Source organism: Xiphophorus maculatus, chromosome 20 (genome assembly GCF_002775205.1).
Source record: "Xiphophorus maculatus strain JP 163 A chromosome 20, X_maculatus-5.0-male, whole genome shotgun sequence".
NCBI lineage: Eukaryota > Metazoa > Chordata > Actinopteri > Cyprinodontiformes > Poeciliidae > Xiphophorus > Xiphophorus maculatus.
The window spans coordinates 22,151,014-22,178,301 of record NC_036462.1 but is presented as its reverse complement, the minus strand read 5'-3'; the positions used below and the strand labels follow the sequence as shown (position 1 = coordinate 22,178,301).

Below are 27,288 nucleotides of genomic sequence, written 5' to 3'. Positions count from 1 at the left end.
CATCAGTTAGGACTTCTTTATTCACACAAAACATAATACAACTCTTCAATAAGGCAAGACATTACTGTATATACATAGAATGATCTATATGTATGCCATATTCAAATATTTATATAACTCTTTCATTCTTTAGTAGCACTACATAGTGTAAATACATTTTTTTAAGTAAGTCATGTAAAAACAGTTAATGGATCTAAAAATGTCAATTTTTTGTTCATTCGAGGCAAAAGTTATTGTAGAAGATAATGGTTATTTTTGCAACAGAAGTTGATGCCTGAACATCGTCAACTGGTTCAGTTACTGGTTTGATTATGGGCTGGCATGGAGGCTCAGAGAGCTAAGAGAACAATGCTTTAGGTAGAATTAATAAAAGGAAGAGCAAGTCAGCTTGTTTCCCACAATTCACTATAATTAGAAAAGCATTTGGTAAACACACAGGCCTGGAGCACACTGCATCTTTTACAGAGCACATGTTTAGATGATGAAGATGTACAGCTTTTAAGAAACTCTCGGTGCCACAACCCAATTTTAAACCCTCTGAATTTCCAAAATCAGATTAAAAACAAACTTGGAAAAAAGCAAATCGCATACAGGCTGAATTCTGCTATTCCCACTCGCATCAACAGCTACACAGATTATTGACACAAGCTGACATCATAGTTACAGTAGGTCCTGGTGATGGTGCCCTTAAAAAACAATATAATGGATTTGTTTCAGTGTATACTGAGCATGTTGAATGCAAAAAACACACAGGGTTCCTTCACATTATAAAAGTCTAATTTCACAGACTTAAATCGTCTTAAACATGATAAATGTTTACATTTTGAGTTTGGGGTTGCAATCTGAACATTGCTATGTTCTTTGATACAGCAAGGGGCTCATTTAGTAAATCTGTTTGAACTCAGAGGAAAATTGAAAAAACAAACACTTCAGCGCTGTGTATGTGCAACTTATAGCAAATTGTTTGCCGCCATAAATCAGATTTTCAAACTTAGGTAGAAACTTAGGTAAAAATATGACAATGTTCATCTTTTATATGTAAAACAGAATAATTCTGCTTCTTTGTGCAATTTATTTTTAGAAATGTATTCTTCATTTTAACATTGCTAAGGGGAAATGAAGCCTGAAAAAACTAATATTTAAGCTTGGAAATACTGGAAAGAAGACTGAGAGTTATAGCTACCATCTAGTGACAAGAAGGTAAAGCCATTTACAAAAATATAATTCTACAGAGCTTTAACAAATAGTAGCAGCGCTGAGTATCGGCTCACAAGCTAAAAGACCATAACCAGGAACTACGGGGAAATTGAAAATGACAACACTGCTAAATATAAAGAACACAATCCTGTGTTCATGTGATGCATGAGCAGTACTAGACTTATTCACTTTTTGGAAAGTTTGAGTTTTATTGGATTGGAAAATCTAGCAGAGTTTCAATAGTAGATTGCAGAGAAGCTCCTTAAATCCCCTGGTCTATGCAGTGAGAGCAGACTGTTAAACTGCTAAATAAGTAAAACAAATATAAGCGGCTTCCTTCATTTAAGCAATGTTCAGTTTGCACCCCTTTATGATGCAAACTCAAACGCCATGCTTTAAGTTGCGAAAACACAACACCACATAGTATTTATATTAAAAACCATCTTTACCTACTTTATATCCAGCATGATGTAGTTGTAGTCATCTGATATCAAATATTAAAGTAATTTACCCATAAGAAATGTTTTCTCTTTTTTCTTATACGCAACAGAGAACTGACAAAATACATTAATACTTTTTAACTCTGTTAAGCTGTTAATTATGGAAGTAAATTATAAACTCATGCTGTGTAATTTATGTATTACTCTTGCTAACCTCTAGAGAAATTAGGGTTTTTTTGGCTGATACCAATTTCCAGTTTTTTTTAAGTCTGACTTCCAAATTTTAATTTTGATTGATAAAGATTTTCTTATTCTACGGACTATAAGATCTTATAGATTTAACAAATGTGCTGTTCTTTGACGGAGGCCTTACTTTAAAATCCTACAGAAAATATTCTGTAATTTATGTGTCAAAGCATACTGTATGTCAATAAAGACATTTCATAAGTAGGAAAAAACTGTTTTTTTGTCTTTAGAAAACAGCCAGATCCTAATCGTTGGTAGATTTATTGGTGAATCTCTACTTCATACACAGAAATGTTCTCCGCTAAAATATCTTTATGTTTGTTACAACTGCATCAAGCAGGTTTGTCATATGTTCAGAAACATGCTGCACCAAGTTATATTGGTAATAAAGACCAAGCTCATAAAACCCAGTTTACCAGAGGTACTAAAACTTTTTGGAGTGACTGCATCACTACTGGTGTTTGTACCACAGTTTGGGAACCAATATGAACACACACAAAAATCTGAAGATCCCCACACTCAGACACAAAGAATGAAAGCTGAATTAGGTAAATGAATCCCTTTTGCGAGTTAATACTGTAGAGCAGCCAAGGAAAATGTGAGAAGTTAATTCAGGCAGCATCAGCGATCAGCGGCACCAGGTGTGTAAACTCAGCTTTGAGCTGGTAACTGTTTACTACCAGCCCTCATCCAGTAACAATTACCAAATTTAGTCCGGTTTTGATTGTTTGTGTGATCCAATTTGGGCTTTGAATCAGCAGATTCAGCAAATGCTCAGAAAAACAACAAACTTTGTGAAGACACAAATGCAGGTTTCAGCACCTGGACTTGTGCCAGTCCTGATATTTATAGTCGACAAAAATTAATCCCTGTCAGAAGGGTTCTCTAGCACATGAACATTTCATTTCATAGCAGAAACAGGCTGCTACAGAGAAAGCTGTCCATCTGAATTATGAGCCAATATGTTTATAGCTTGATATTAATGAGGCAATAATGGAGAAAAGGTGTAGAGCTGATTGTATTTTACTGTACAAGTGGAGGAACGAGCAGTATCACAGCAAATTTTAAACATTTAAACTGAAAGTGTAGGCCCTTCATTACCAGTTGCCATGGCTACCACGCATAGCTTGACTTAGCAAGAACGCCTTCATTTTACTGAAAAACTAAAAGCTCCAGTTTAAATTCTGCCTGTGAATTTGAGGAGATGAAGATGCTGTCGGGTTTCTCAACTGTCAAGTAAAGTTTAACCTCTGGCCTCACCATAAAGCTATTATCACATTTTTTTTTCTGACAACCGTACTGCATCTTAAACGTGTGTGTGTAAAGTTCTGGAAAACAAAATCAACTGTTATCAATATAAGCAGCTAAATTCATCAACAGATGAGTAAACGTATCTTTTATCAATACATGCATGCATGGCATTCGAGCACACACAGAAGCATACGCACAACTCAGCTGTAGTTGTAGGTGAAGTTATAAGAGCTAGGCTCCTTTGGCACTGGAGGCGGGGCTTCAGGGATTGTGATGTTCTCAAGGTCGAGGAGGCGGAGCTTCATCTCCATGCTTATGAGGGTATCTAGGTCGCTGCGTGTCAGGTCACTGCCCATCTCTCTGCCCAGCAGCGCACACAGCCCGTCGGTCCAGATACAATACTGAACATGTGGGCACAGAAACACAAACACACGCCAACACACACACACACGCAGAGGAGTTTCGGTGAGTGAGGATCCTTCACAGTCAAATTTACTGACCCAAGTAGCTCTGCGAATGGGAATCATTCTAAGATTATACACAGAGTTATGGGAGCAAATTAGAACAAAACATTTAGATTTTTATCAAAAGATGTTCAAATATTGATGCCTGATAGCTTTTTCTCTGGAACAGAAAGATTTAACTGAATTCAAGAAACAAAAATTCACCTTCTTTTTCAAAAGATCGCAATGAAAAATGTGTTTTCTAGTGAGGGGAAAAGTTATTTAGTCTCACACTTTTGGTAGAAATAACTTCAAAGACACTTGCAGTAATCAACCAAACTCTACCCTCTGAGGTGTGAGATGTTTGAAGGGTTTACTGCAACCTATGAGGGTGAGACTGCCAGCTCCTGCTGCAGAAGAGCACCCCCACAGTATGATGCTTCCACCTCTATGTTTCATGGTTGGCATGAGTTTCCTTTCCAGGAATGCTGCATTTGGTTGTCCCCTTCCAGACCTCCCACGAAACGTAAACGTGTGCAGTCCTTTTTAGATTGATCAGACATCTACTTTAAAGTCAGCAAACTACTGGTGTAGGTCTAATGACTTCCTTTTAGGGTTTTGATGACTTCTTTTTGCATCTTGCGGTCAATTTGCTTGGAGAGCCGAACCTGGGGATGTCAGCAGATACTTTGAATGTCCTTTGCTTTTTTGTCTACTGGAATCATTTGTGTGCATTTGTGAATGAGTAAATGGTTTCTATCGTACGCCATTTGCTTTGTGTGCCTATTGATGGGATCTGTTGGTCTCTCTTCTTCAGCCGAGCTTCTGGCCACTAGCTTGAGCACACAGCCCCGAGTACACCTGAGTCAACAAAGTTAACAGTGCAGAAAGTCTTGATTTTTACTTTAATTCCTGTTTGTACTCCTTGGTGAAAGTAAATCCAGCCCCCAGAGGTTGTGGCACATTTCACGCTAATGTCACGGCTCAAGTATTGCTGTTCGTTTTACAAACATTAGATAAATATGGGCAGAGTTTCCTCCAAATACAAGCATGAAACACCATTTAAATATTAGCAAAGTGTGCAAAAAAGGCTCTGTCAATCACAGGGTTCTTACTCCGTCTTCATGGGAAAAATGCAAACTTTTCTAGGCTCAACTTTCTAAAGGTCTCAGTGCTGTTTCAAATTGTAACATGAAGGAAGGAATAAAATAGAATAAAAGGAGGAAAGGAAAGAGCAAAGGAAGGAATGAAGGAACAAAGGGAGGAAAATGCGATAAGAAATAAAGTTTGAGAATAGAAAAATGATTTGATATTCCCCTTGCCTGTTTTGATACTTATTCAGACATGGAAAACACTGGAAACAAATGTCAGACGTTTCCATACTTTTCCAGGTTGTGTATGAACCCAGGGATCAAGATGGACATTCAGACTCTGGCTTATGTGAACTTTGTAGATGCAAAACCTTCAGTGAACCAGCCTGACTGTCTTCAGATTAAAGAGAAATCAGTCAGTATCAAAACATTACTGCAGCCAGCCAAGGTCAGCAGACAAAATCAAAAAATGAATATAAGATTCAATTATTTCATCTCATTCACAATTCAGACACTGCAGCAAAAACCTGTGAACACACAGACATAGCTTGCAAATATCTTACCTCATATTTGTTCGGTGCAACAAAATTAAGCGTTTCGTCCGGATCGTAGAGGACGGAGAAGGCCAGCTCCAGCACCTCCTGACAGAACGAAACAAATTCAGCCACAATGCAGCAAGGTCATGAGTCAGCAAAATGTGTTAGAAATGAATATAAATGAACATTTTAGCACCTTGTTTTGTTTTAGAGCACTTTTCTCCTTCATATGAGGGCAGTCTTTTCCTGTTAACACAGACTTGATATCTGAGACAGGGACTGAATAGAAAAAAACATTTATAATTATTGCAGAAATTTATCCTGTGACCAGATGTAGAAGAATTGTTTTGTGTTTTCTTAAAAAATACAAAAAGTAGCATAAACAAACGAAAGTGTGTCTTACTCTTGTCACTAAGTAGCTCAAAAGGCACTTCACCCTGAGGGGACTCCTCCAAATCCCCGTAGTGCAGAACTTTGTGGTTAAGAGATAATCGGCAGAACCAGAACTTTTCTGTTTAAAAAAAAATACAATAATCAATAAAAGCAACACTGTGCAGAGAGACAAATGTCTGCAGGGTTCCTCTCGGTACCTTGCCTTCGACGGTTTCCCAGTTTACGGAAGCAGCTTCCCTCGCACAACCGGTTGAGCCGCTGCTGCTTGATGAGCTCCAAGATCTCGGGTTGAATCCTCTCCCGCAGCTCTCTGCAGCACAACACAGCATGAGAAACTGGAAAACTATGAACACAAATGAATAATGTAGGAAAGGTTGAGACTGACATGATGGGCGGAGACTGGAAGTCGTCCTGACTCATCCTTTCTGACTGCCGCAGACGCAGTATCTCAGAGTAGCTCAGGCCTCGCAGCTTGTTCTTCAGCTGGTCTATGGAGGACGGCTTCATAGCCAGAGCCCTGGTAATCTGTTCCCGGACCACCTGCATCACCTGGGCAGCGTTCACACACACACAGACACACATTCACAAATAATGAGGGCTGATGGAATAAAAATGTAAGGCTCAAAAGCTGAGTTAATGCAGACGCATGTGAACTCTTTAGATTAGTTTTTCTATGTGATTCTTTATGTATAATTATTTCAAATATCCCTTTTTATTGAACTTAGTGTCACGTGTTGCATGTATAATACCAGTGTTTACCTTCACAAGGCGCTCATTCAATTACTATAAAAAGCTCATCTAACGTTATTGGTCTGGACCAAAAGCAGAAAATTAGAATTGAAAAATGCTATTTAATAAGAGGTGTACAATTATCAAGTCATTTTCTCTCTGTAATCATGTAAATATGTAGTAATCCAACTGCGAACTCAATGGTCTGTGTTAATCTGTATATAAACAGATGGGAAACACAATCCTGTATGCGAAACCATACACACAAAATAGACTTATTTCTGCTCAGCACATTTATTCAGTGGAGAAAAAAGTTCACAGTTTAAGAAATAATTGCATCACCTGTAAGCCTCCATTTTACCATCCTTTTATACCAAAAAGAATTTATTCCTCTCCAATAAAATTTAACGAGGTTTGAGCATTCATAAAGATCTTTGCAGTCCTGATTTCTCTCATGTTCTCCTCTCAGCTCATCCCACAGGTTTTCTCAGTTATTTCAGTCCAGGGCAGGGGTGTCTGAGTTTTTTGCCACATGGGCCAAAATTACAGACTCCAAAGTAATCACGGGCCAAAAAAAAAGAAACAACCTAAATTAAAGCAAATAAAGTAGCCGATGTAGATCAAATACTTGAAAACAATTTTTACAGTGTTGCATTAGGGCCATTGTAGATAGAAAAAAAGGAGTAAATTTCTCACAAAAATTCAGAAATTTTCTAGAAACAAATTCAAAAGAAAATGTTTGACATTTGAAATTCAGAAATGTATAAGATTTTTTGGAAAAAAATTCTGATATTAATCTAGAAATTTTATGTTTTTTTCTAGCAAATTCCGTTGGTTTTCTAGAAAATTTCTCAGATTACTCCCAAAATTTCTGAGTTTTTTTTTTTTCTCCCCTCCAGGGGGTCTTTTGTGAGCTCTAGTGTCCCTTATATGAAAGTAGGCTGCAGAAAAAGGGGGAGGGGATGGGAGAAGACATGCGGCAAATGTCGCCGGGTCCAGGAATCAAACCCGCGACAGTCACGTCGAGGACTCAAGGCCTCCAAACGTGGGTCGCGCTATCCCCTACGCCACCACAGCACACCCAATTCTGAGTTTTTTGGCAAAAATTAACTGCTTACTACTACTGTAATTTTGCATGTTTGCTGTATTAAAAGAAAGACATCTAGTTTTCAGTTTCTTTTGGGCTTGACTGAGTAAATTTACTTTCAGGAATAAGAACATGATTTGGGTCATTTTCTTTCGAAACGTTTACTATATTTAGCCAAGTTTAAGAAAGAATAAAAGCTGATTTGGGTGCAGCAATGTTGCCTTTTTAGTAAAAGTCTCTGGATAAAATTGGTTTTACATTTTGTTAAAACTTGGTTACATAAATAAGAATTTTTTGTGTTGTACTTTACATTTTCCTATGTAAGAAAATAATGTTGGTAACAATTTTTACCCTGATTACAAATTATAAGTCTTCATCTGCATCTACAGATCAAATTCAATTTTTGAATTGTAGTTGGGGGCCATACAAAATCAGCCACAAATGGCCCCTGGGCCACACTTTGGACATCCATGGTCTAGAGACCAAGATAACTATGAAACAAAGATGATTTTGTGTTATGGTTACCATATGGTGAACCATTTCTGTTGAAAGATGTTTTGGATCATTCTTCTTTTAAAACAAGCATCTCAGAGTGTGTTGAGTGAAAGTAAAAAAATCCAGATTCTCCAATAATTAAATCTTCATAAATAAATTTTTTATTAATCAATGATTGATTTATGGCCCAGCCCTAATACATTAAAATGTATAAATTGTTAATTTTATTTTCTTGTTAGATTCTTTGTTTTACTATTAAAGCAAATTGCAATTTTCTTCTGAAACAGAAGCTACTGTCTTCAAAGCGAGATTCTGCTACTAAAGTACAGGACTTATTATTCACTGGCCCAAATATTAATCTCCCAGTCTGCCCATTAGTGCAGACCAGCGATGGACGTGTAAATGACTCTCTTTGGAGTGAAAATGCGGGTTTAGAGTGGGCATGAGTAGTGGCATTGTGCATGGACAAATTGTGTTATGAGGCAGATTTTGGAGTGTTTAGTGGTCATAAAAACTGAGAGTGAAGGTCACTGGACACAGAAGATGCCTCATAGACAAATTATACAGCTTTATCAGCACTTGATGGAGCTTGATAGGGGTCACATTGTGGGTCTGTATGAGATTAAGCAGTCGCATCATATAATTGCTCTGCATGAGCGGTGTGCAGATGTCACTGTGGGTCGGTGTTGGAACCAATTATGTGAGGGCTACCATGCGGGTCATGAAGTTCAACTCGTCCAGGAATGTCCATTTTCGTCATATTGTGCACCAATAATTAAAGGAAACTAGCAACTACATCTGCTGTTGGAGGACATGTTCTTGACTCTTAACAACATTCACTTTTTATCAGTGAATAAGTTTTTTTTTTCCTTTTGGATGACTCATTATTCTTTAGATTAATATCCACATTGATTCTGTTTTTTTAAAGCATGTAGCAAGCACAATTTGGTTTCAGGCCAAATAAAAAGGGAGAGCCAGATAATTGGAAGGAGGCAGTTTAAAGTACATGGCAACCAAAGGTGCTAATTACCTCACCTTTAAAATGAGCAGACAAATAAAATAAACAGGAACAAATCAAATTTGTTCTGTTTGCAAAGGTCTCCATAAGTGCTGTGGGTAAATAAGCTGTTACCATATGGTTTAAGATTTGTTTTGGAAAGCTTAGGCATAAAAAATTTAAAGCTTTTAATTAATGTGTGCATCTGAATATAAATACGAGCGTTCTGCAATCTCAGACCTTGTTGAAGTCCTCCGCCGTGGCTCTCATCTCCTTCCATGTTTTATTAAGCAGCTGGATGCAGACGCAGAAGAACTCCTCCCACGCGCGGTCATGAGTGAAGAACATGGGGTGATAATCATTGCAGCCCTCGTTTGCTAAACAGAAAACAATTTCAAATTTGTAAACATGGGTTTGGCCAGATGCTGCACTGAAATTATATGCCGGGGATGCACAGACACACTGGTCAACCTGATCATCAGCATGTAAAGTGTAACCATTTTATTGCATTGATCTTGCCCTGAAATGATTATTGGCCCTGCTGTAGCTGCGTTAGGAAGAGTTTATTAGCAGAGACACTGGAAAAAATCTCCAGGTGACCAGAATCAGCCAATTTATTCTTTGGCGGTCCTAATCAGTGATTTGAAAATAAAGATATTCAAAAATAAAGATTTTTTAAAGATGAAAATCTCTTCCTTTGTTCACTGAGCACACCAAAGCACTAAAAGAGTCGTGCTAACACCACTGCTGAGTAGACAAGTTGTTACTGAGGGATGCTGACACAGTCACGGGAAGCTTAAAATGTGCAAGAAAGTTCAAGGATGGCACTGTATTTTCAACAGAGGCATGTCAAGAGATGCTTGTGCTTTCTTCAAGCTGCCAGACAGCAAAAGAAAACAAGAATACAGTTGTTTTCTTCCGAGCTTTTCCCCTCAGACTGTCATGAAATATGCTGGGTTTGCAAGTACTGGCAGCCTCTTGGAAACCTTAAAATATATATATATACCATATATACTGTATATACTTAGAATGGTGTTTAGTGCTAGCCAGTTTAATGATTTTATTTGATGTCCATAGTGTTCTGTTCGTAATTTTACTTGATTCCTGTAAAGTGTCTTTAAATGTTTAGAAAAGCGTTGTATGTTATTTATTATTATCATTATTATTATTAAAGACAATTTCAAATGTCACTTCTGCAGGCATGTTGTCCTTGTTTTAATAGTTTTGGAGTCCTATGTGTAACACGCACTGCCCCCTCCGTTCCTGATAAGAATGAATTATTTACTAATTATGACAGAAAAGATGCTAAGAATAATAAAGTTACAATTAATTACATGTATGATTTAACAATCTGATATGTAAGTAACACAGAAAAGCACACCAAAGCTTTTTTTCTCAAAATTTTAAGTGGAACAAAATTATTATTTATTCTAAACAGATGTTGCAGAAAAATACTGAATGTCTTCTTATGTGGGGCATGCTAAACAAAACAAAACAAAAAAAGTTATTGAGTTACAGATTTTGTGGTAGAACAGTAAATGAGATTTGCTGTGCGTTTGTTCGGAGGCGTTTTATTTCTACATACTTCTGTACCGCAAAGCCTGAAGGACTTTAATGTGTCTGCAAAGTTTCTGATGCAGAAAGCGAAATCCCTGTAACTCTAGGCTGCCGTCATTATTTAATTCTACTATTAGGAGTAAAGATTCATTTTGTGCAGAAAGCATGTAAAGAATTATTATGATACTCTTCATGGTTTCTAAGGTTGGCCAATTAAAATGAATATTGACAAGCTTTACAAAATTTGGGAAATCAGAAACACAACCTCTAATTATTTCTCTCTCTCCTAGCACACTTTTTACACCCAGAGTCAGATGTACAAAGCCACTTACGCAGTTCTCCGACCTGGAGAATCTCACACAGCATTCGAGTAAGTTCGATCGCACAGCGGCCAAAGGGACACTCATGCTTGTCCTCCCGACTGCTGTTCTCCAGCACGATCTATCGTAAATAGAAAGACAAGTTATGGCACGGCCAGGCTTTTCAGCTCCTTTAGTAGGTCAAAGTCATGTGTGATGCCAGAACTGACTCTGATGTAAGTATCCTGATGAACCCTGGCCAGATAAAGCATATTATCCAAAGCCAGCATCCCAGGAGGAGTCTGGGTAAAGTCCATGGCTGGGTTCAAATGGTTCTGTGTTTCAGACAGAGATAGTGAGGCACAAGAAAGAGAAAACAACGATTTGGTTTTTCTGTTTGAATCTGATTGTGTATCTAGTGAAATCTGCAGAGCGAGCTCACAGTGAACCCGAGCATCTTGTAGTCCTTGGTGTACATTGCTTTCCTCTTCTCTGTACCGGTGGGATCAGTGTCTCCATCAAAGGCAATTCTACGCAGCTCAAAAATGATGTCCCTCTGAGCCTGAGATGGGAAAAAACAACCATGTTAACAGCTTATCAGCATAAAGAGGGAAACATTTACCATGATAGCACCAAAATTACAAAGAAGCCAGAAAGTAGATGGGTCAATCAGCGATGAGCAGATGGCTTGCAGCAAGTACTGGCAAAAACGGCAAAGGCTTAATTTTCCGGTCTGCTGATTGCACTTAAAGCAAATTTATCAGCGAGTGTGCTACCCACGTAATAAGATGTCTCTATTAAACCTTCGCAGCATGCACCCACTCCCATTTAATTAACCACGGCTTTCATTTTAACATGCAACAGCAGATTGTCTACATGCTGGCTTTTTTACATTCATGAGCATTTAGTGGTGCCCAAATGCATTTTAGGAAGACTATAGAACATGTCTTGGTAAATATGAAATGTAAATATTTCGCTGGAAAATCTCACCTGGTCATTGGGATCCATTTTGGTCATCATCCTTTCTTCCAAAAGGTTAAAGGTCAACACCTGTAGCACATACAGCTGATGTGCCATCTCTGCTTTGATTGGTCGATTTCCCCTGATGACGTGCTAAAAGAGAAAGAGCCACAGCAATTAGCGCATTCATGTTTCCTGCAATAAACTGCAGACAAAATTCAACAATACAAAATGTTGGACTCTAATTAATTTAAAAAAATTAATATCGGGAACCTTTTCATTTACAGCCACAAAGACCACTGTGTTTTATTTGGGTTTAATGTGATAGACCGACATCAAACATAAAGAGATAAATAAATCTAAAATTAGACCATAAAACATTAGAAAACTGCAATTATTTAAGACCAGCTCAGTAGGTCTTAAAAGTCCATAGATGTTGTACTTGTGTATCAGTTGAGGTTACTGAAAACAAAAAGAAAACAAGACAACAACATTTTAAGTGGCTTTTGGTTGTTTATTCTTACTTTGAATGCTAACCTTATTTCATTTAATTCTTAAAGTAGACAAACATTTCCTTTCATATGTAATCTTTAAAATTCTGATTAACTGATCTCATTGAAATCTAAGAAAATCTCAATTAAAGTCTGAAGCTGTTTCCAATTAAGAATCTATGAAATGCCCTAAAGTTTGTCACTATGATATGACAAAATGTGAAATACTTCAAGTGCTATGGACACTCTTGAAAGTGTCCATAGCACTTTGTATATATATATATATATATATATATATATATATATATATATATATATATATATATACTGTATATATAAATTTAAGTACTTTGTACCCACCCACACTATTCATGAGAAGTACAAAGCGACTCAAGGGATTGGAGGGTAATGGCACACATTGTATTGTTTCAGGTAGCTATGGCTCATTTAAAAGTGCTCAGAATCACAATGTTTTAGTCCAAGAAAAGTTTGAGTTTCTCCAGGAAACTGGAGCGCAGCACTCTTGTCGATGACATTTACAGCCAGTTCAGGCAGGTCTGTCCTGACTAGTGCCAAGAGAAATCATTTTCAGAGCAAATTATTTTCCACTTCATGGACTCGATGCCGTATCACATTTACTGGTTTGGGGTCTCGGCTTTCCGAGTGAGTGAAGCGTTCGATTTTCCAGAAACAAACTTTTAGTCACAGGAAAGATTTTGAGGAAGCTGCATGCTCAGAATTACTGTAGGCTGTATTTAATAAGACCAGAACACTGAACTCCTCCCATCAATCATGTGTTTATTCCAACATAGAGTTTAATACTTACATTTAGGATTATGGACCGCAAGTGTTTCTGAGCCAAAGTGCTTGCCATTTCCTGAGGATACACACAAGTCAACAAGAAAATCAAATAATTGAAAATGATTTACAAGACAGCAAAGTTGCAGAGAAGAAACTTCACAGAAGTACACCAACACAAAATTAAAAATTTCTAAATCTACATTTCTATCAGCGGTTTGAATGACATGGATTTGCAAAATAACATTTAATGTGGTCTAAGATGATTCTGCTAGGAGAGTCTGCCTGCTGCAGCAACAAGCTGCGGTTATATTTTAACATGATCAGATTATGTTATGGCTGATTGTGACACAAAACGATCAGCGAAGTGAGGGAGGAGAAGGGCTATGGGGCGGCATGAGCAGCTGAGAGGACGGGTACTCACAGTGAGGTGCTGCTCCAGTGGGTTAGTATACTCCTCCTATGAGTGGGTGCAGGGAGGAGGGGCATGGGTACCACAGTAATGGAAACAAAAAGTGCAAACACACGGACCGTGAGACTCAGGCATTACAAGCATGCAGTGGAATAAGAAGATGACTCACATCACATGAGAAAACAGGCTGCTGATGGCAGCTGGTGTACCCTGCACATACTGCGTTTATCTAGATACTTCTCCCTCCTGTCATAAAAATCAATAAACATGACGCTCTGTTCTTTTTATCGCATAAAAAACACACAAATGGAAGGGACACACACCTAAAATATGAAGAAATAAAAATATAATCTCAGTTTTAAAGAATAGCTAGAACAAGATTCGGGGTTTTTTTTGTTTTGGTTTTTTGGGGTTGGAAATACAACAAGCTGAGCAGTGAGAGTCAGATCGCATTTGTACTCTAGTCCCTCTCTTCTTGTTCAGGCATCAAATCTGACTCAGTTCGCCCTCCAGTGGTCAGTAACCGCCCATGAAAAAAAGTCCACACATCCTTTCTAACATAACATCAAATCCACTTCCATATCAAACATCCATCCACTGCCTACATCTGCTTAACCAGAGATAGAGCCTATCTCTGTTGGTTCACCCTGGACATGTCGCCAGTCCATCACAGGGAAACACAGAAACACACAACCATGCACAACCTCACCCAAAGCAAATTTAGAGAGACCAGTTAATCTAACATTGATGTTTTTGGACAGTGGAAGGAAGCCGGAGTACCCAGAGAGAACCCACACATGCATGGGGAGAACATGCAGACACCATGCAGACAGGCCTCAGGTTGAGATTTGATCCCAGGTCTTTCTTCCTGCAAAACAATTGAGCTACCAACTGCACCACCGCGCAGCCCTCCATAACTAAATCAATAACGAGCATCTTACCTTAGAACCTGGTTGAATAAATGATATCTTCTATTTCTGGATTTGCTTTAGCCCTGATTTATGTAATCTAGGAGCAACTGCCAATTAAAATCCTTGCTTATTTAAAATATAATTTGAGATGATTTTCCTGTTTTTGATGTTACTCTGAGTGATTTCTGCCTAAAGCTCCCTCTGCAATCATGAACTGCTGCTGCTGCTCATGGTCTGTGGCCATGAGTGTTCAATAATGAATGAGAATTGAGTTGTGACAGGAAAGCAGAAAAAGACACGCTTTTTTTATAAAATAATTTTGTTCAATTCTATTCTAAAATTATGGAGGTGAATCACATGTGTTTTTGTGGTGAGTCTGTGTGCATTGTAGCCCGAGTTTCCTGTCCTTAGTTGACGCAAGAGGCACACAGTCTGGTCTTCTGCTGCTGTTTGCTCCGAGGTTCACACAGCTGTGAGATGGTATTCTACATTTCTGCCCATTATTTTCTGACATCTGGCATCAACACAGAAGTGTTGTGGCTCATTTTTATTTCTTTTTTATAACCATTCTGAGCACCCCTGAGAGATGGTTGTGCATAAAAATCCCAGCACGTTAGCAGTGTGTCATATACAAAGACGTGCTATGTTGTATGTTTGTAAACAATTGTGGGTAACACTTTATTTGACGGGTTGTGAATAAGACTGTCATGACGCCGTCATAAACATAACCCCTGTCATGAACATGAGTAAGTCTTCATGAATATTTATGACTGTTGTCATAAAGTGTCATTCGGTAAATCATGACACTTTTAATACAAAGTTGACATTATTCAAAATGTCTTTGTTATGACAATTTGACATTAACCAAAAAATCATGATCTGACATAAAATAGTTGTAAAACTATAACTGATTAAACTTGAAAAATTATGTAGCTTTATGTTATTAAAGCTAAAGTTCAATCAGTAAAACTGTTATTACAAATTTATGTCAGTTCAGGTATTAAACATACTTTTCATTATTACACCCACATTTTTATACGAGAAATGTCTTTGTCATTTGTATGATGTAATATTCTAATCTTAAGATGCTTCATTAGCTGTAAGCAGAACATCATCACAATTAACAGAAATAAATTCACTTTTAATAATATTACAGTTTATTGAATATCCTGTATGCATTCATGATAAATGGGGATAGTACTACAATTTATACATTCTCTGTTGGCTTTAAAATTTCTAATATCAAAGAACCTTTTATCTTTTTTATGTAGAATAATAATTTGGAAAAATATGTCGGAGTTAGTGAAAGTCTACATTTATGTGTCAAACCTCAAAGAAAACCTCAATTTCAGCCTGATCTGTGCATCTCTAATTAAAACAGTTACAGCTGACAGAAAAGTCTGCAGTAATACAAATATGTACATTTTAAAGGGGAGTGAAGGCTATTGTAAGTGATTATATTACTACGGCAGTCGCTACCAAACAGAAATCACAATGTAAGCACTTGCAGACAAACGTATTTCAATTAGCTCAAACTAACATTAGCAAACATTAGCAGCTACTGTGAGCAAATGTCTGCAGCTCTATAGCAGCAAAAAAAACAGAGGTCTATGTATAGATGGCTTTCTTTAGGAGGTAGCATGAAGTAATGACAGCAGTAAGTATCCAGTCATTCTCTCTAATGCAGCCAACGCTGCTGAGAGCAGTTCACTGACCTGCCGTCTATCTTCTGGCGCCTTCAGGAAAAGAGCGTTGATGAGAGCGATGGCGTAGGTCTGGATTTCCTGATTTGACCTGAGGAAATGTCCAGGATTGCAACAACCAGTTAGAAGCATCATGCTCCACAAATATACAGGATCTTTTTTTTAAAAAAAATAGGCTAGCAACTACTCTGACCACAAAAAAAAGGGACTGATGCAGGCTTTTAGAAAAGCTTCTCTTTGACACCAAGATTTTATTTTAGTATAAATTTATTGCAACCGAAGAACCAAAACCAGCATTTAAAAGGTGCTGCAAATGTCTAATTCCTACAATGGAAAATCTTCTTCACATATACACCTGTGGCAGTCTTTCAAAAAATACAATCAAAATTTGTTATTATTAAGAGGAGCCATCTTGCTCTGGTGGCTCCTGGTCTGCAGCATTTCTGAGGTGGAGTTAATAAGAGTCAGAGATTGATAACTCAAAGCAGACTTGATTATACGTACAGATACAGTACAGACCAAAGGTTTGGACACACCTTCTCATTGAGTTCAATGAGAAGGTGTGTCCAAACCTTTGGTCTGTACTGTATATTCTGCTGCTGCTCAGAGCTAGTATGCAATAAGATTATTTCAAGATTGTTTTTTTAAAGAAGAACCACTGAGATTAAGACAAGAAGCCAGAAATTAGAAAGAAAAGAGTAAAAGTAGTTACTAGGGGTGTAACGGTAGCTATCACTTCGGTTTTCAGTCTGTTTTCAGTCACAGATCAACAGACTCTGATTGTACTGTTATATAATTAGAGTCAAATTGAAATGCATGTAACTGGATGTAGAGCTGACTAGAGACGGTGAATTGGAATGAACCGGCTTATTCACTTGGTATAAAATTGCTTTAAGACTTTGTGGCGCTTGTGGAAAACTAATGGCATTTCCTGTGGGTCTTGTGTGATAACAAACATCCACTCTACCAGGCATTGCTAAGCCCACATTACATGACAAATAATGGGTGAAAACGAGAAAGATACAACAACCCAGCTTGCCATACTTCTTTCTTTCAGCTGCTTTTGCACTGGAAACTCAAATACACTCTGCAAATAACTGACTGAAAAAAGCATGTGGCCTCCAGCATGTCTTCATTACCATCATTCCTGCACTAGTTTAGTTTAAAGTGCTGTATACAGTAGCTTAATGTACTCATTCTCAGTTAAGGCACTTAAAAAAGCAATAAAAACAAATCTTCGTCTCTAAATAAGAGGAGTGATCACCTGTGACTCATTCTGATTTCTTCTCTCTGTGTACCTATGAGAGACATCTCTCTACTGTGGTGGTTTAATGCAAATACATGAGCCGTTACACCCCCAGTTCTACCAAACTTAATATAGTTTGTCTTTTCTCGTCTAAAAAAAATCCTTATCTTTGGTGTCACTCCTAATCGTACTTTTACATCGGTTTTATTACACAACTCATGTTACAACAATTTCCCCTCATCCCCCCCGAAACAGAGTGCAGGAAGCCCCTGTGCATGTGTGTGTGCTCACACTTGCAGGTGCCCGATGAGCTGTCCCACGGTGATCTCCTGGGCCACGCGATGGTAGAGACTGTGGCTGTTCAGGACCATGCTCTCCAGGATGGCCAAGGAGCGCTGCAGGATGGACACATCCACCATGGGCTGGTTCACATAACCTGCAATCTGAGGAAATGCAGAAGCAATGCATAAAGTTAAAAAGCTAATAACTGTAAACCAAGACAAAATTCAAACATTTTTATAAAAGAAAACTTCATAAAGAAGTTTCCTTTGAGTAAGTCTCAAGGCTGCAGAGCGGTTCACTGAGGAAAGCTATTTACATGCACACTGCAGCAGATTAAAATCCTGAATTACTAGGCAACATCACCCACACATTTCCGGCATGTGAGTGAAACGGGCGGAAGGGCAAAGAATCACACAAAACAGCAGCGGGAAGAAAAAGAGAAAGAAAGACGAACCTTGAAGTCGCAAACTTGAACATTTACACAGAGTTTGTGTAAAATTGCCATGAGTAACATAAAATGTTTGTTCAATAGAGGAAGCACCTGTTTGATGAAGGAGAGGGAGATCATATCCCAGGATACGATGCCATGATCCATCAACTCCAGGAACGCAGTGAGAGTGAAGGCCAACATTTCCCCAAAGCTTGGAGAGAAAACTCACAATTAGTCCAGGATTTTTCAGAAGGTGAGACTTTAAAATGAAATATGCAAAAAATAAAAATAAAGCAAAGTAAAAAAATTTATTTCATAAACATGAAGGGCTTGAAGTTAGGTCTCGGTAGTTGAAATGAATGCTTACTGCGTGCCGCTCTCGACAAGTCGAGCCAGAGTCCCTATGCCTTCCATATTTATGAACTCTGCAGCAAAAGTCGGGTCTGCGGACAACTTTGCGAGCTCCTTCAGAGCCTCGAGGCGAGCATCAATACCATGCGACTGGATCCTCTCCAAGAGTTGACGGGCAGCACGAGCCTGGTAAAAGTCAAAACATTCACTGATACTACTGTTATCTTATCTCATTGGTTTACCAGAGACTTATCTATGGGACTTTATTTTATATTGTATGCTTCCACTTGCAGCAGAGGACGAAGACACCCCTGCAATGACTGTAGCACCAGCCACAATTATTGGAACCCCTGCTTAAGACATTTATAAAAGCCTTAAAATAGCCAGTTGTTATGGAAACTCTGTGAACCCAATATCCCAATGTCTTTTGCTGCAGTTCCCTGCAGTAAGCTTCAAAGATTTTTTCTTGCTTACCATCTTTTCTATGACATTGTTTTAAACTTTTGTATATTACGTATTGCTCTGACTGTAGATACAGTTAAGTTCAGACAGGAAGACATTTTCTGGAAGTCATTTTGTTACTGCATGAACCTTTTCCAGGAACTATGGTTCTGCGTCAAATATTTACTTCTTTTGGTACATTTTAGAGATTTCTGTTTCAGTTTTGTCTTATTCTTTACATTCTCTGATTTATCTTTGTGCTTGGTTATGTTCACTGTGTCCTCTCATGTTTAGCTGGTTTTCCTGATCGCGGTTTTTCCATTGTGCCTGTGCATACAGACTGTAGCTATCTGTCATGTTTTCCCTCCTGGTAGATTTCCTTCCGGCTTGGCCCAAAACGCTCTGTGAATGTTCGCAGAATCCCAAGGTATAGCAGTGAACTTGACAAGCAAACTGATGTGGAAAGGGGAGCTAAAGCATCTAAAAATAAAAAGTAAGCTGGAATGCAATCCTCAGCACCTTTGTTAAACTGGAGGTAGAGGTATCAGCTACACTCTCAGAGCACTTAGATGCAGGGCGGGATTAAAAAAAGCAGGTAATCACACATGATTACAGAGAGACGGTGACTAGTGCTATTAAACACGACAGACGTCCTCAACTCCTCGTAACCTTATGAAAGCAGACTGTGCCCCTCGCGCCATGCTAACTTGGTAAAGCTATAATTTGCAGGACTTGCCAGTGATTGAAGATTTTTAAGTGCAGTCTAAAGTAAAGTCTGGGAAAAATCTTGAAATGGCTGCTGGTAAGCAAAAATTACATAATAAACTATTATCATTAATATTTTAGGCAAGTGTATGTTAAACAGTTTCTAACAAATTAAAAACAAATTCCATGGTTGTGAAAAAATATTTCCGCCCTTACAGATGTCTTCTATTTTATTTATTTTTTGCCACTATTAAATGTTTCTGATCTGATGTAAATACAAAATATAGTTTTCAGACCCTGACTTTATTTATTAAAGTTAAAAAAAAAACTATCCAACCTAAACTGGCTATAATCAATCCCTATTCTTCCATCCCAATGATTGTTAAATCATTAATTAACTGTGATCACATTTTTTTTTACTTCAACACCCACACCCATCCTCATTACTGATGAACCTGTAGAATCAAAAAAACACAATTAGTCTGACAACATTAAGTAGGTCAAAATTTCTCTAAGGAATCTCTTCTAAGGAAATTTGTAAGGAGTTTAATTTATAGCACTGCTTGTGGAAACAAAGCAAACTTACTGGGGAAATTGCTAATCGAAGGATTGTCCCATTCTTAATGTCACCGCGGCTCTGAAAAATAAAGGGGCAACTTAGGGTCAATATTGCTTCACTGTGACTTTAACACAATGTGGTGGGAAATAAAAACAAAGAACAAAACCTGTTCAGTGATGTAAAGCTGAGGACCATCAGCATAACGGAGAGCGAACTGCTCAGAGCCCGACAAAGACCACCTGAGGGTGCAAATATAGAGAGATAAAGTAAATACACATTAATATTGATTTTAAGTGAGTAATTACAAGTATCGAAATGTGTGACTGTTAGAGAGCACAGCATACTCGAGAGTGCAAGAACAAAAGGTTGGCCAAGTCAGGCGATTCTCTCCGGCAAATGTATTTACATGAGAGGCAAACTGCAACTGTGAAGGGAGTTTTCAGTGGGAGTTTACAGTAAAAGTGCAAAGGATTTTCAGCTTCCAGTGGCAGAGGGAGGCAGTGGGAACATGCAGGCATGTTCAGAGGTGGATTGGTAGGAAAAATGTAAAATGTTTTGTACATTTTTACCACGCTACCAAAGTACGAAGAAAACAACCCTAAATGATAAATGAAAGCATAAACATCTACTTTAGCATATGCTGACATACAGTAAGGGATGTTTGAGTCTTAAAGGCATATAACCCAGATTTTATCAAACACTGAACAGAAAACCCATTCAAATTTAAATCTGAATTTAAGCAAAGGTAGAGGTGCAACAATTGTATTCATTGTATTTGGCTGCTGGCACTTTATTCTTTAACCAGCAGCTTAAAAAAGAGAAACTTTGTTTTTACATAAGAATACTCCAGCAGTAAACCACATACCATACCTTTCAAATTTGACATTTTGCTCATGGCTTTTGTACTTTATTCATATTTTATGTCAAAGTGAAAGGATTTTTATTACAGTTATCATTTATTCTTTGACAAATAAATGATAACTGTGTTGTGATAATGACAACACTGATCCCCATCCTAAACTTGGCCCCATGCTGAACCAATATAAATCAATGGATAATTAAAACCTTTGCAAAAAGCAAAAGCTATTTTGCAATTTTGACAATTTTGGATAATAAACTAAAAGATTTCCCCATTTTAAATAATCTGAAAAAAGTTAAATAAAAAATTAAGTGAGATCATTCTTACCCATCACATACTTCCCGTATTATAGAGGCTAAGGGTCTCTTCTGCAAAAGCAAAACACAATGAATGGATAAAAAGGAACAATCAGTCTCAGTCATGGTAAATGATCTGATTTTATACCAAACCTTTCCAGTAATACTGAACACTCTCCCCATTTACACTCACAACTGCTCACACATTTATAGACAGATTGGTAGGCAGCTTTGGTTAAGTGCAAGTGAACGTGCACATCAACATGTGACAGGAGGAGCCTAGAATCAAACCTACAACTTTCCGGTTGCAAGATGACTACCGCTGAGCCATAGTCACCACACAGTCATGATAAGAATGACTTAGAATAGCTAAATAAGACTAAATCAGGTTTTTCCAACCTTACATAAATAGCAATGCTTAACTAAAATTACTTTCCATATGCAAATTAAGGCAAAGAATTAACAGAGGCATTTAAAGTTTCTCTCTACTACATACCTGGTCCATCTCTATAAGCTGAGCATTGGCACCGGGCCACTCAATAGCAACCTTCACAATGTCAGCCGGGGGTGGCATACCTGTGTGTTGTGGTTAAAGCACCCTACAGGAAAAACGAAGAAAGAATCCCTGTTGATCAGCATCAACAGAGATTTTAGGAGAATTAGCACCAGCTCATCAATGGCTTTCAAACGGAAAAATGTATCTGTAGTCAAAACACCGAATGTGAACTGACAACGCAGACCTTGATGCACTTTAATAAAGAAATCAGATAGCGGTTAGGAAGATGCCTTGACGGATGAACAAGCAATAATCTGGTAATTAAATTTTATTCTAGCTTCAAAATTATAACCTTTATCAAATAACCTGCAGCACACATTTTCTCTTGTATGCATTCTAGATTTTAGATTAAAATAAATCCGAATTACTGTACTCAAAATTGGATTGGCAGGTCGTACTAAAAAAAACAATCGCTTATTGCGAATATAAGTACCGTCTCAAATCTCAACTCTAGTCATTTTGTCTTAGTTTTAAATTCATAACTTTACATGACTGGTCTTTCAGACACAGTATGATGTCGCATCTGCTCCTAATATACAAAATTAAGAACCACACAAACATCAACAAGGCTGGAAAAAATATTTTCAATGTTGTTACATCTTTTTATATAATAGTTCTTACAAAGAAATCAGAATCTGTGCATGTCTGATAGAGGCAAAGCATCTTTTCAGTGCTCACATTTAATTACTGCTTGAATTTTACAAACCTACTTCCCAATCTCTAACAACAGCTTTGCAACAAATGAGAAACAAGAGAACAGGGACCAGGTTTTTGGCACAAATAAGTGGGTTTGCTTTTTTTCTGACAGAGAGAGTGAGAAAAGGAGAGAAGACAAAATAAAAGATGACAGGCTCGGCTGATGATTTGAAAACTGTTTTCTGGAACAGAGAGAAGAAACTACTGTTCTTCAAACGGCTCCGTGCATTCTGATTGTTTCAGGATTAAATAAAAAACACTTTGTGTGGCTCATTTGAGATTTTTTTTATCACCGCTGGATTGTTGGATTTAAAAAACAATAATTGCCTTCCCCAGAGAATTATCAATGATGCAGTATGATTAAGCTCTGCACCACAAACTTTATAAGGAGTTTGGGTATTTGTTCTATAAATAACCTCACCTGCCAGTTTACAGTGATTGAGCTGTCTGACAAGCATGCCTTTTGATCCACTTTGAAATAAAGAAAAACAATGTCCTAAAGGTATTTTTGCTCTTTTGTGAATCCAGCATCATTACCAGCTCCACATGATAAAAACATCCTGGAAAGTTGGAATAGAAATTCAAGCTGTCAAGTCTAGAATAACAAGCATGCCTGAGTGCTTTGATCTCCATATCTCCGAGCCATGGGACTACTGAAGTGTGCTCTCTGTATTATCTGTCACAACAAAGCATAACAGATGAACACTGGGTGATATACAACACAAGTGCTTTAAATCGTAGCAGTGAGTGACACTAAAGAGAAAATTTAAATTCAGATTCCTACTTGACAAAATTTAATTTTCAACAGCGATGTCTTCTCATCTACACTAGACACAAAAATGTCATCAGTGTCAAATATAAGAGTTAGTTGCAATTAAAAAGACAAATTGTTTCTCTAAATAACTTTTAATAGCTTTAAGGCTGAACCAAATTCTTCAAGTGGATGTTGTCAGCTAGCTTGGAGGCTTAACAAAGCAGGGAAAATAAAAAACACAATCTGTAATTTGCTAACGCTAAAATTCAGTTTAGACCTTCCAGTTTTTGCTCTGGTTCAAACCAGCACTGTTGCTTCAGCTCTCCTATTTCTCCAAACAACTATGTTACCACAATATGTTATATTAGGCCGTGTAATGATTGGTTATGTCTCACTCTTCTCCATATCACTCTTAAGGTCACCTACATAATTCCTAGTCCACTCTACTATCCACTTCACTGCGAAGCCTGTGTGACAACTCATCATCTACCCACTGTTTTCCATTACAGATCTCTTAGGATGTCCACATGCAACCCAAACGTTTGTGACCCGGTTGGCTACGAGTACAAACAGGAACAACAAATCCTCTAAGCTGGAACCAAACACGGCAGATAAACTACAGATTAGACCATGAACACAAGAAAAAAAAACAACAAATACAGTGAGGAAACCCCTGCTGTTTTTCCTGTGTGAATAATTTATCCCACATGCACAAGAAAGATACAAAATCTCCATTAATATTCTGCTGAAAAATCACTTCATTCCTTCTTTTCAGATCTCTTCTTCTTCTACTCATCTGAGAAGACAGTTTAGGAAGCAGTACATCATCACCCCCATCTGAGGCTGAATGTTTAGATGTGCAAAGATTGAACGGATGCGCATGTTTGTCTATAGAGTCCATGCAGCTAGTCTATTGTGACACAGAGAAAGACACAGTTTGGCAAGCCATTCAGTCTTTTAGTGTATCTCTAGTTAGTTTTCTCATGGCCTATAGTTTGGAGAGAAAGTTAAAATACTAGCATGAGAGGCAAGTGTTATGTCCTTCAGTTGGCTCTGACACGGATAACAAAAAATAATGTTGCTACAACTAATTATTGGAAATGTAAATTGTTTTCTTATCTGATAAACCTTATGCTCACAAACAATACCCAGTCACTTTGGTTGGTATGGCTGTCTGAGCTACTAATAGCAGCTGCTGCATAAACTGTGTTGTGTCTTTATACCACAGTTTTGAGTTGTTTCTTCCCTTAATCCTGAAGAGAAAATGTTTCCAATAGAGATTGTTTTGGGTGAGTGGGGGAAAATTTGTCCTCACTGCTAGTCTTAACTTCGTAGCACAATAGCTGACTATCCTTTTTCAATTTTGCCTCTAAGAGCCGACACGTCACTTACATAGTTCTGATAAAAAGAGCTTCTAGACAAAAGGAAAATATATTTTCTGTCAATAGTCGTAGTGAGTGACAGGGTTCAAGAGAGTATGTAGTATTAAGAATACAAAGTCATTTTCCTATAGTGCCATCCTGTTTTAGTGAGAGTGACACTGAAGGCTCTTTTTGTTTTGGGGAGTGTTTATTACCATTTGACTTATAGGCTGAACCCTGCTTAATATTATTAACAGCATTAATTGCATTTAAAATATTAAATGCAATTAACTCAACAGATAAATGTTCCAACAAATTATCTGTCCAGTGTTTTAAGGCAAAAGAAGTAAAATAAGGAGGTATAAGTAATTTGGACAACCATAACAAGAAGCTGCTAAAATTTTGGTAAGTTCAGATCAAATCACAACATTAAATCATTTTCACCTGCAGCACTGGTCTGTTTTGAACAGTTCTGATTAAATGTTTGTTGTCCTTCCTTGTAGCAATTCTGCAATATTGTGGATGACAGCATACTGCTTTTCTCAGTATTCTCCCCAGCTTGTCTCAAAGTTTTCGTTAATTCTGCTGCCACGGTGCTGCATTGTACACAGTGGTGCATAGAATTATGTCGCATATTAGCGTAAAACTACACTTATCACTTAGAACGATTCTACATGCTAAGGCAGAGAAGGTCCATACTCACAAGAATAATATTAATGCACTTTGAAATAGCAATATGGTATTAATATTAATAACCTGTAAGTAGGTTAGAAATTCTCAGGAAAACAAGCAGATGCCACAGCTTTTCTCACTCCAGTGGTAGCTGCCTGTTTTGATCTAAATTGATTAAAATTTAAATACATCCAGGATTATTTATTTAATTTCAACAATTAAATGTAAAAAAAAAATTGACTATAGTAGAAAAAAGATATAATGTATGTCTTTGATATACATTTAAATTGTGTAATATAATATTCTATTATATTTCTTAATTTAGTTTAATTAGTCTGACTAATTTTTATTTTCAACAACTTCAACCTTTGTTGTTGAAGGTTTTCTAAAAGTTATATGTTTATGTCCTTCAGGTAACCATTCAAGAACATTAACTGATTTGTTCAGAGGAGATTTAGGGAACGTTCCCTAAAGGTTATAGTAACCTGATGGGACATTTCGACTCATTTCTAATTCTTTCAGATTCATTTAGTGTCTACTTTTTCCAGTGTTTTGAAAAGAGCTTCTAGACAAAAGGGACTCTTTTAGAACTTTGCAATGTATTGAAATTCAGTTATTATTACAATATTAATGTGAGGACCTTTACCATCACAAAGAGTACTTTGGATGTCATATTAGGCATGGTGTGAAAGATGCTTATTTACTGCACTGTAAAATGAGTAAAGTTTTGCGTATTTTTAACTGTGCGGTCAAGCTGTCATGTGGGTTGTGGACAATAACTTCCCTAACCTCAAGACGACAACCCACAAACTAAAGTGATGGAAACTTTTTCTCCCGTTCCTTGTTCTGTCACCAGATTCCGGGCCTCCGCCATGTTTGTTTTCTTCTCTCCGACCCGTTAATATTAATTTGGCTGCACGCGCGGTTGCGGTATCTTAGCAACAGTCGCCCGGGAGCTCCAGACTGAAAGGAAATCTGAACAGTGTGGCCTCAACTCAAAAGACTTGCTCTGTCCCCCACCAGCTGCTTTTCACTGCGGCCCGGATGTTTCTGTCGCCATTTTAGCATTCCTTTAAAAAGAAATGTGCTAGGGGGGCTTTCCTCGAGGGGTCTGGAAATAAAGAGATTCTGACTGACAGGGAAAACTGGAGAGTGGGGCGCCTAAACTTCCTATAAAAAGTTAAAGACGATGCAGCTGCGCCCCCTCTGGCCATATGTTGTTTATTACGAGATCGGTGCTCTGGTAAGAGGTACATTTATTGTATTTTATTTATTTATTTTGTAATATCTACACTTGAGAAGATGCATTGGGATCAGTTGGAGTCAGAAATCAGCTGATTTCACGTCCTAATACTTGCCAACTTTATCTGATTGCGACAGTCCTCTTAAAAGCGCAAATAACACCGCTTTGTTTATAAATCTTGCACCACTGAAGTTATGGAAATGTTTGTGATCGATTACAGGTGATCGGCCAGCCTTGACTGGATCAATGATCACCACAAAGAGCGGTGCAGCAAAGGTTTGCTAGTGTTCAGTGGAGAAATCAATCACAACTCGCCTCGCTGTCAGGCATTCACAATGAGACGTCGTCTCTCTTTGTGTGAAAGTGATGCTGTTGCTCACTATACTCGCTGTTACAGTGAGCAGCAGCGTTATTCCCCAAAAGGCGGCTCATGTTTCCACAGTCATCCATTTTAGCCTGTCCGCTCCTCCATTGCTGACAAGATGCAGCTCCGTCAAGGAGGCAGATGATGCCTTTCAGCTTCCCCCCCTCCTGGGTTTAATCACGCCGTACAAACGGGCTAATTTCATTCATCCGTGCTACTCACCCCGTGTCCGGGCCATCTATGGTCCACCCGGTAATCCCTCCGTCCCCAGTGAGAGACTTGTGGAAAGGAGACACGACTCCACGCCTTGTAGGCGGGACACGATCTAAATGTCACAGTCTGCAAATGAGGCAGACCCTTGTTCTTTTCAGCGTGTGCGTGCGCTCACACCGACATCGTCCTCTCGTACGTAGACATGTACTTCTCTATTGATCACC

General features: G+C 38.0%; 1 protein-coding gene across 6 annotated transcripts; it reads right to left on the bottom strand.

The window, feature by feature from the left end:
* On the bottom strand, positions 1–27,265 carry elmo2 (engulfment and cell motility 2). 6 transcript variants are annotated; one of them, XM_023324820.1, is made up of 22 exons: positions 27,074–27,265; positions 21,702–21,830; positions 21,237–21,277; positions 20,217–20,289; positions 20,078–20,128; positions 18,362–18,531; positions 18,106–18,205; positions 17,574–17,725; positions 16,049–16,127; positions 13,435–13,470; positions 13,039–13,089; positions 11,752–11,874; positions 11,204–11,323; positions 10,992–11,096; positions 10,795–10,903; positions 9,146–9,282; positions 5,983–6,146; positions 5,795–5,907; positions 5,608–5,715; positions 5,401–5,483; positions 5,232–5,309; positions 1–3,535 (listed from the first exon to the last, which is right to left on the bottom strand). In XM_023324820.1, exons 2-22 carry the CDS (start codon positions 21,777–21,779, stop codon positions 3,335–3,337), a joined length of 2,172 nt encoding a protein of 723 aa, XP_023180588.1. In that variant the 5' UTR covers positions 21,780–21,830; positions 27,074–27,265; the 3' UTR covers positions 1–3,334. The 6 variants fall into 6 exon arrangements, with proteins under 6 accessions (XP_023180588.1, XP_023180589.1, XP_023180590.1 ...); XM_023324821.1 differs by having other exon boundaries at positions 21,702–21,804; XM_023324822.1 differs by having other exon boundaries at positions 17,580–17,725; positions 27,074–27,264.
* Between the last annotated feature and the right edge of the window lie 23 nt (positions 27,266–27,288).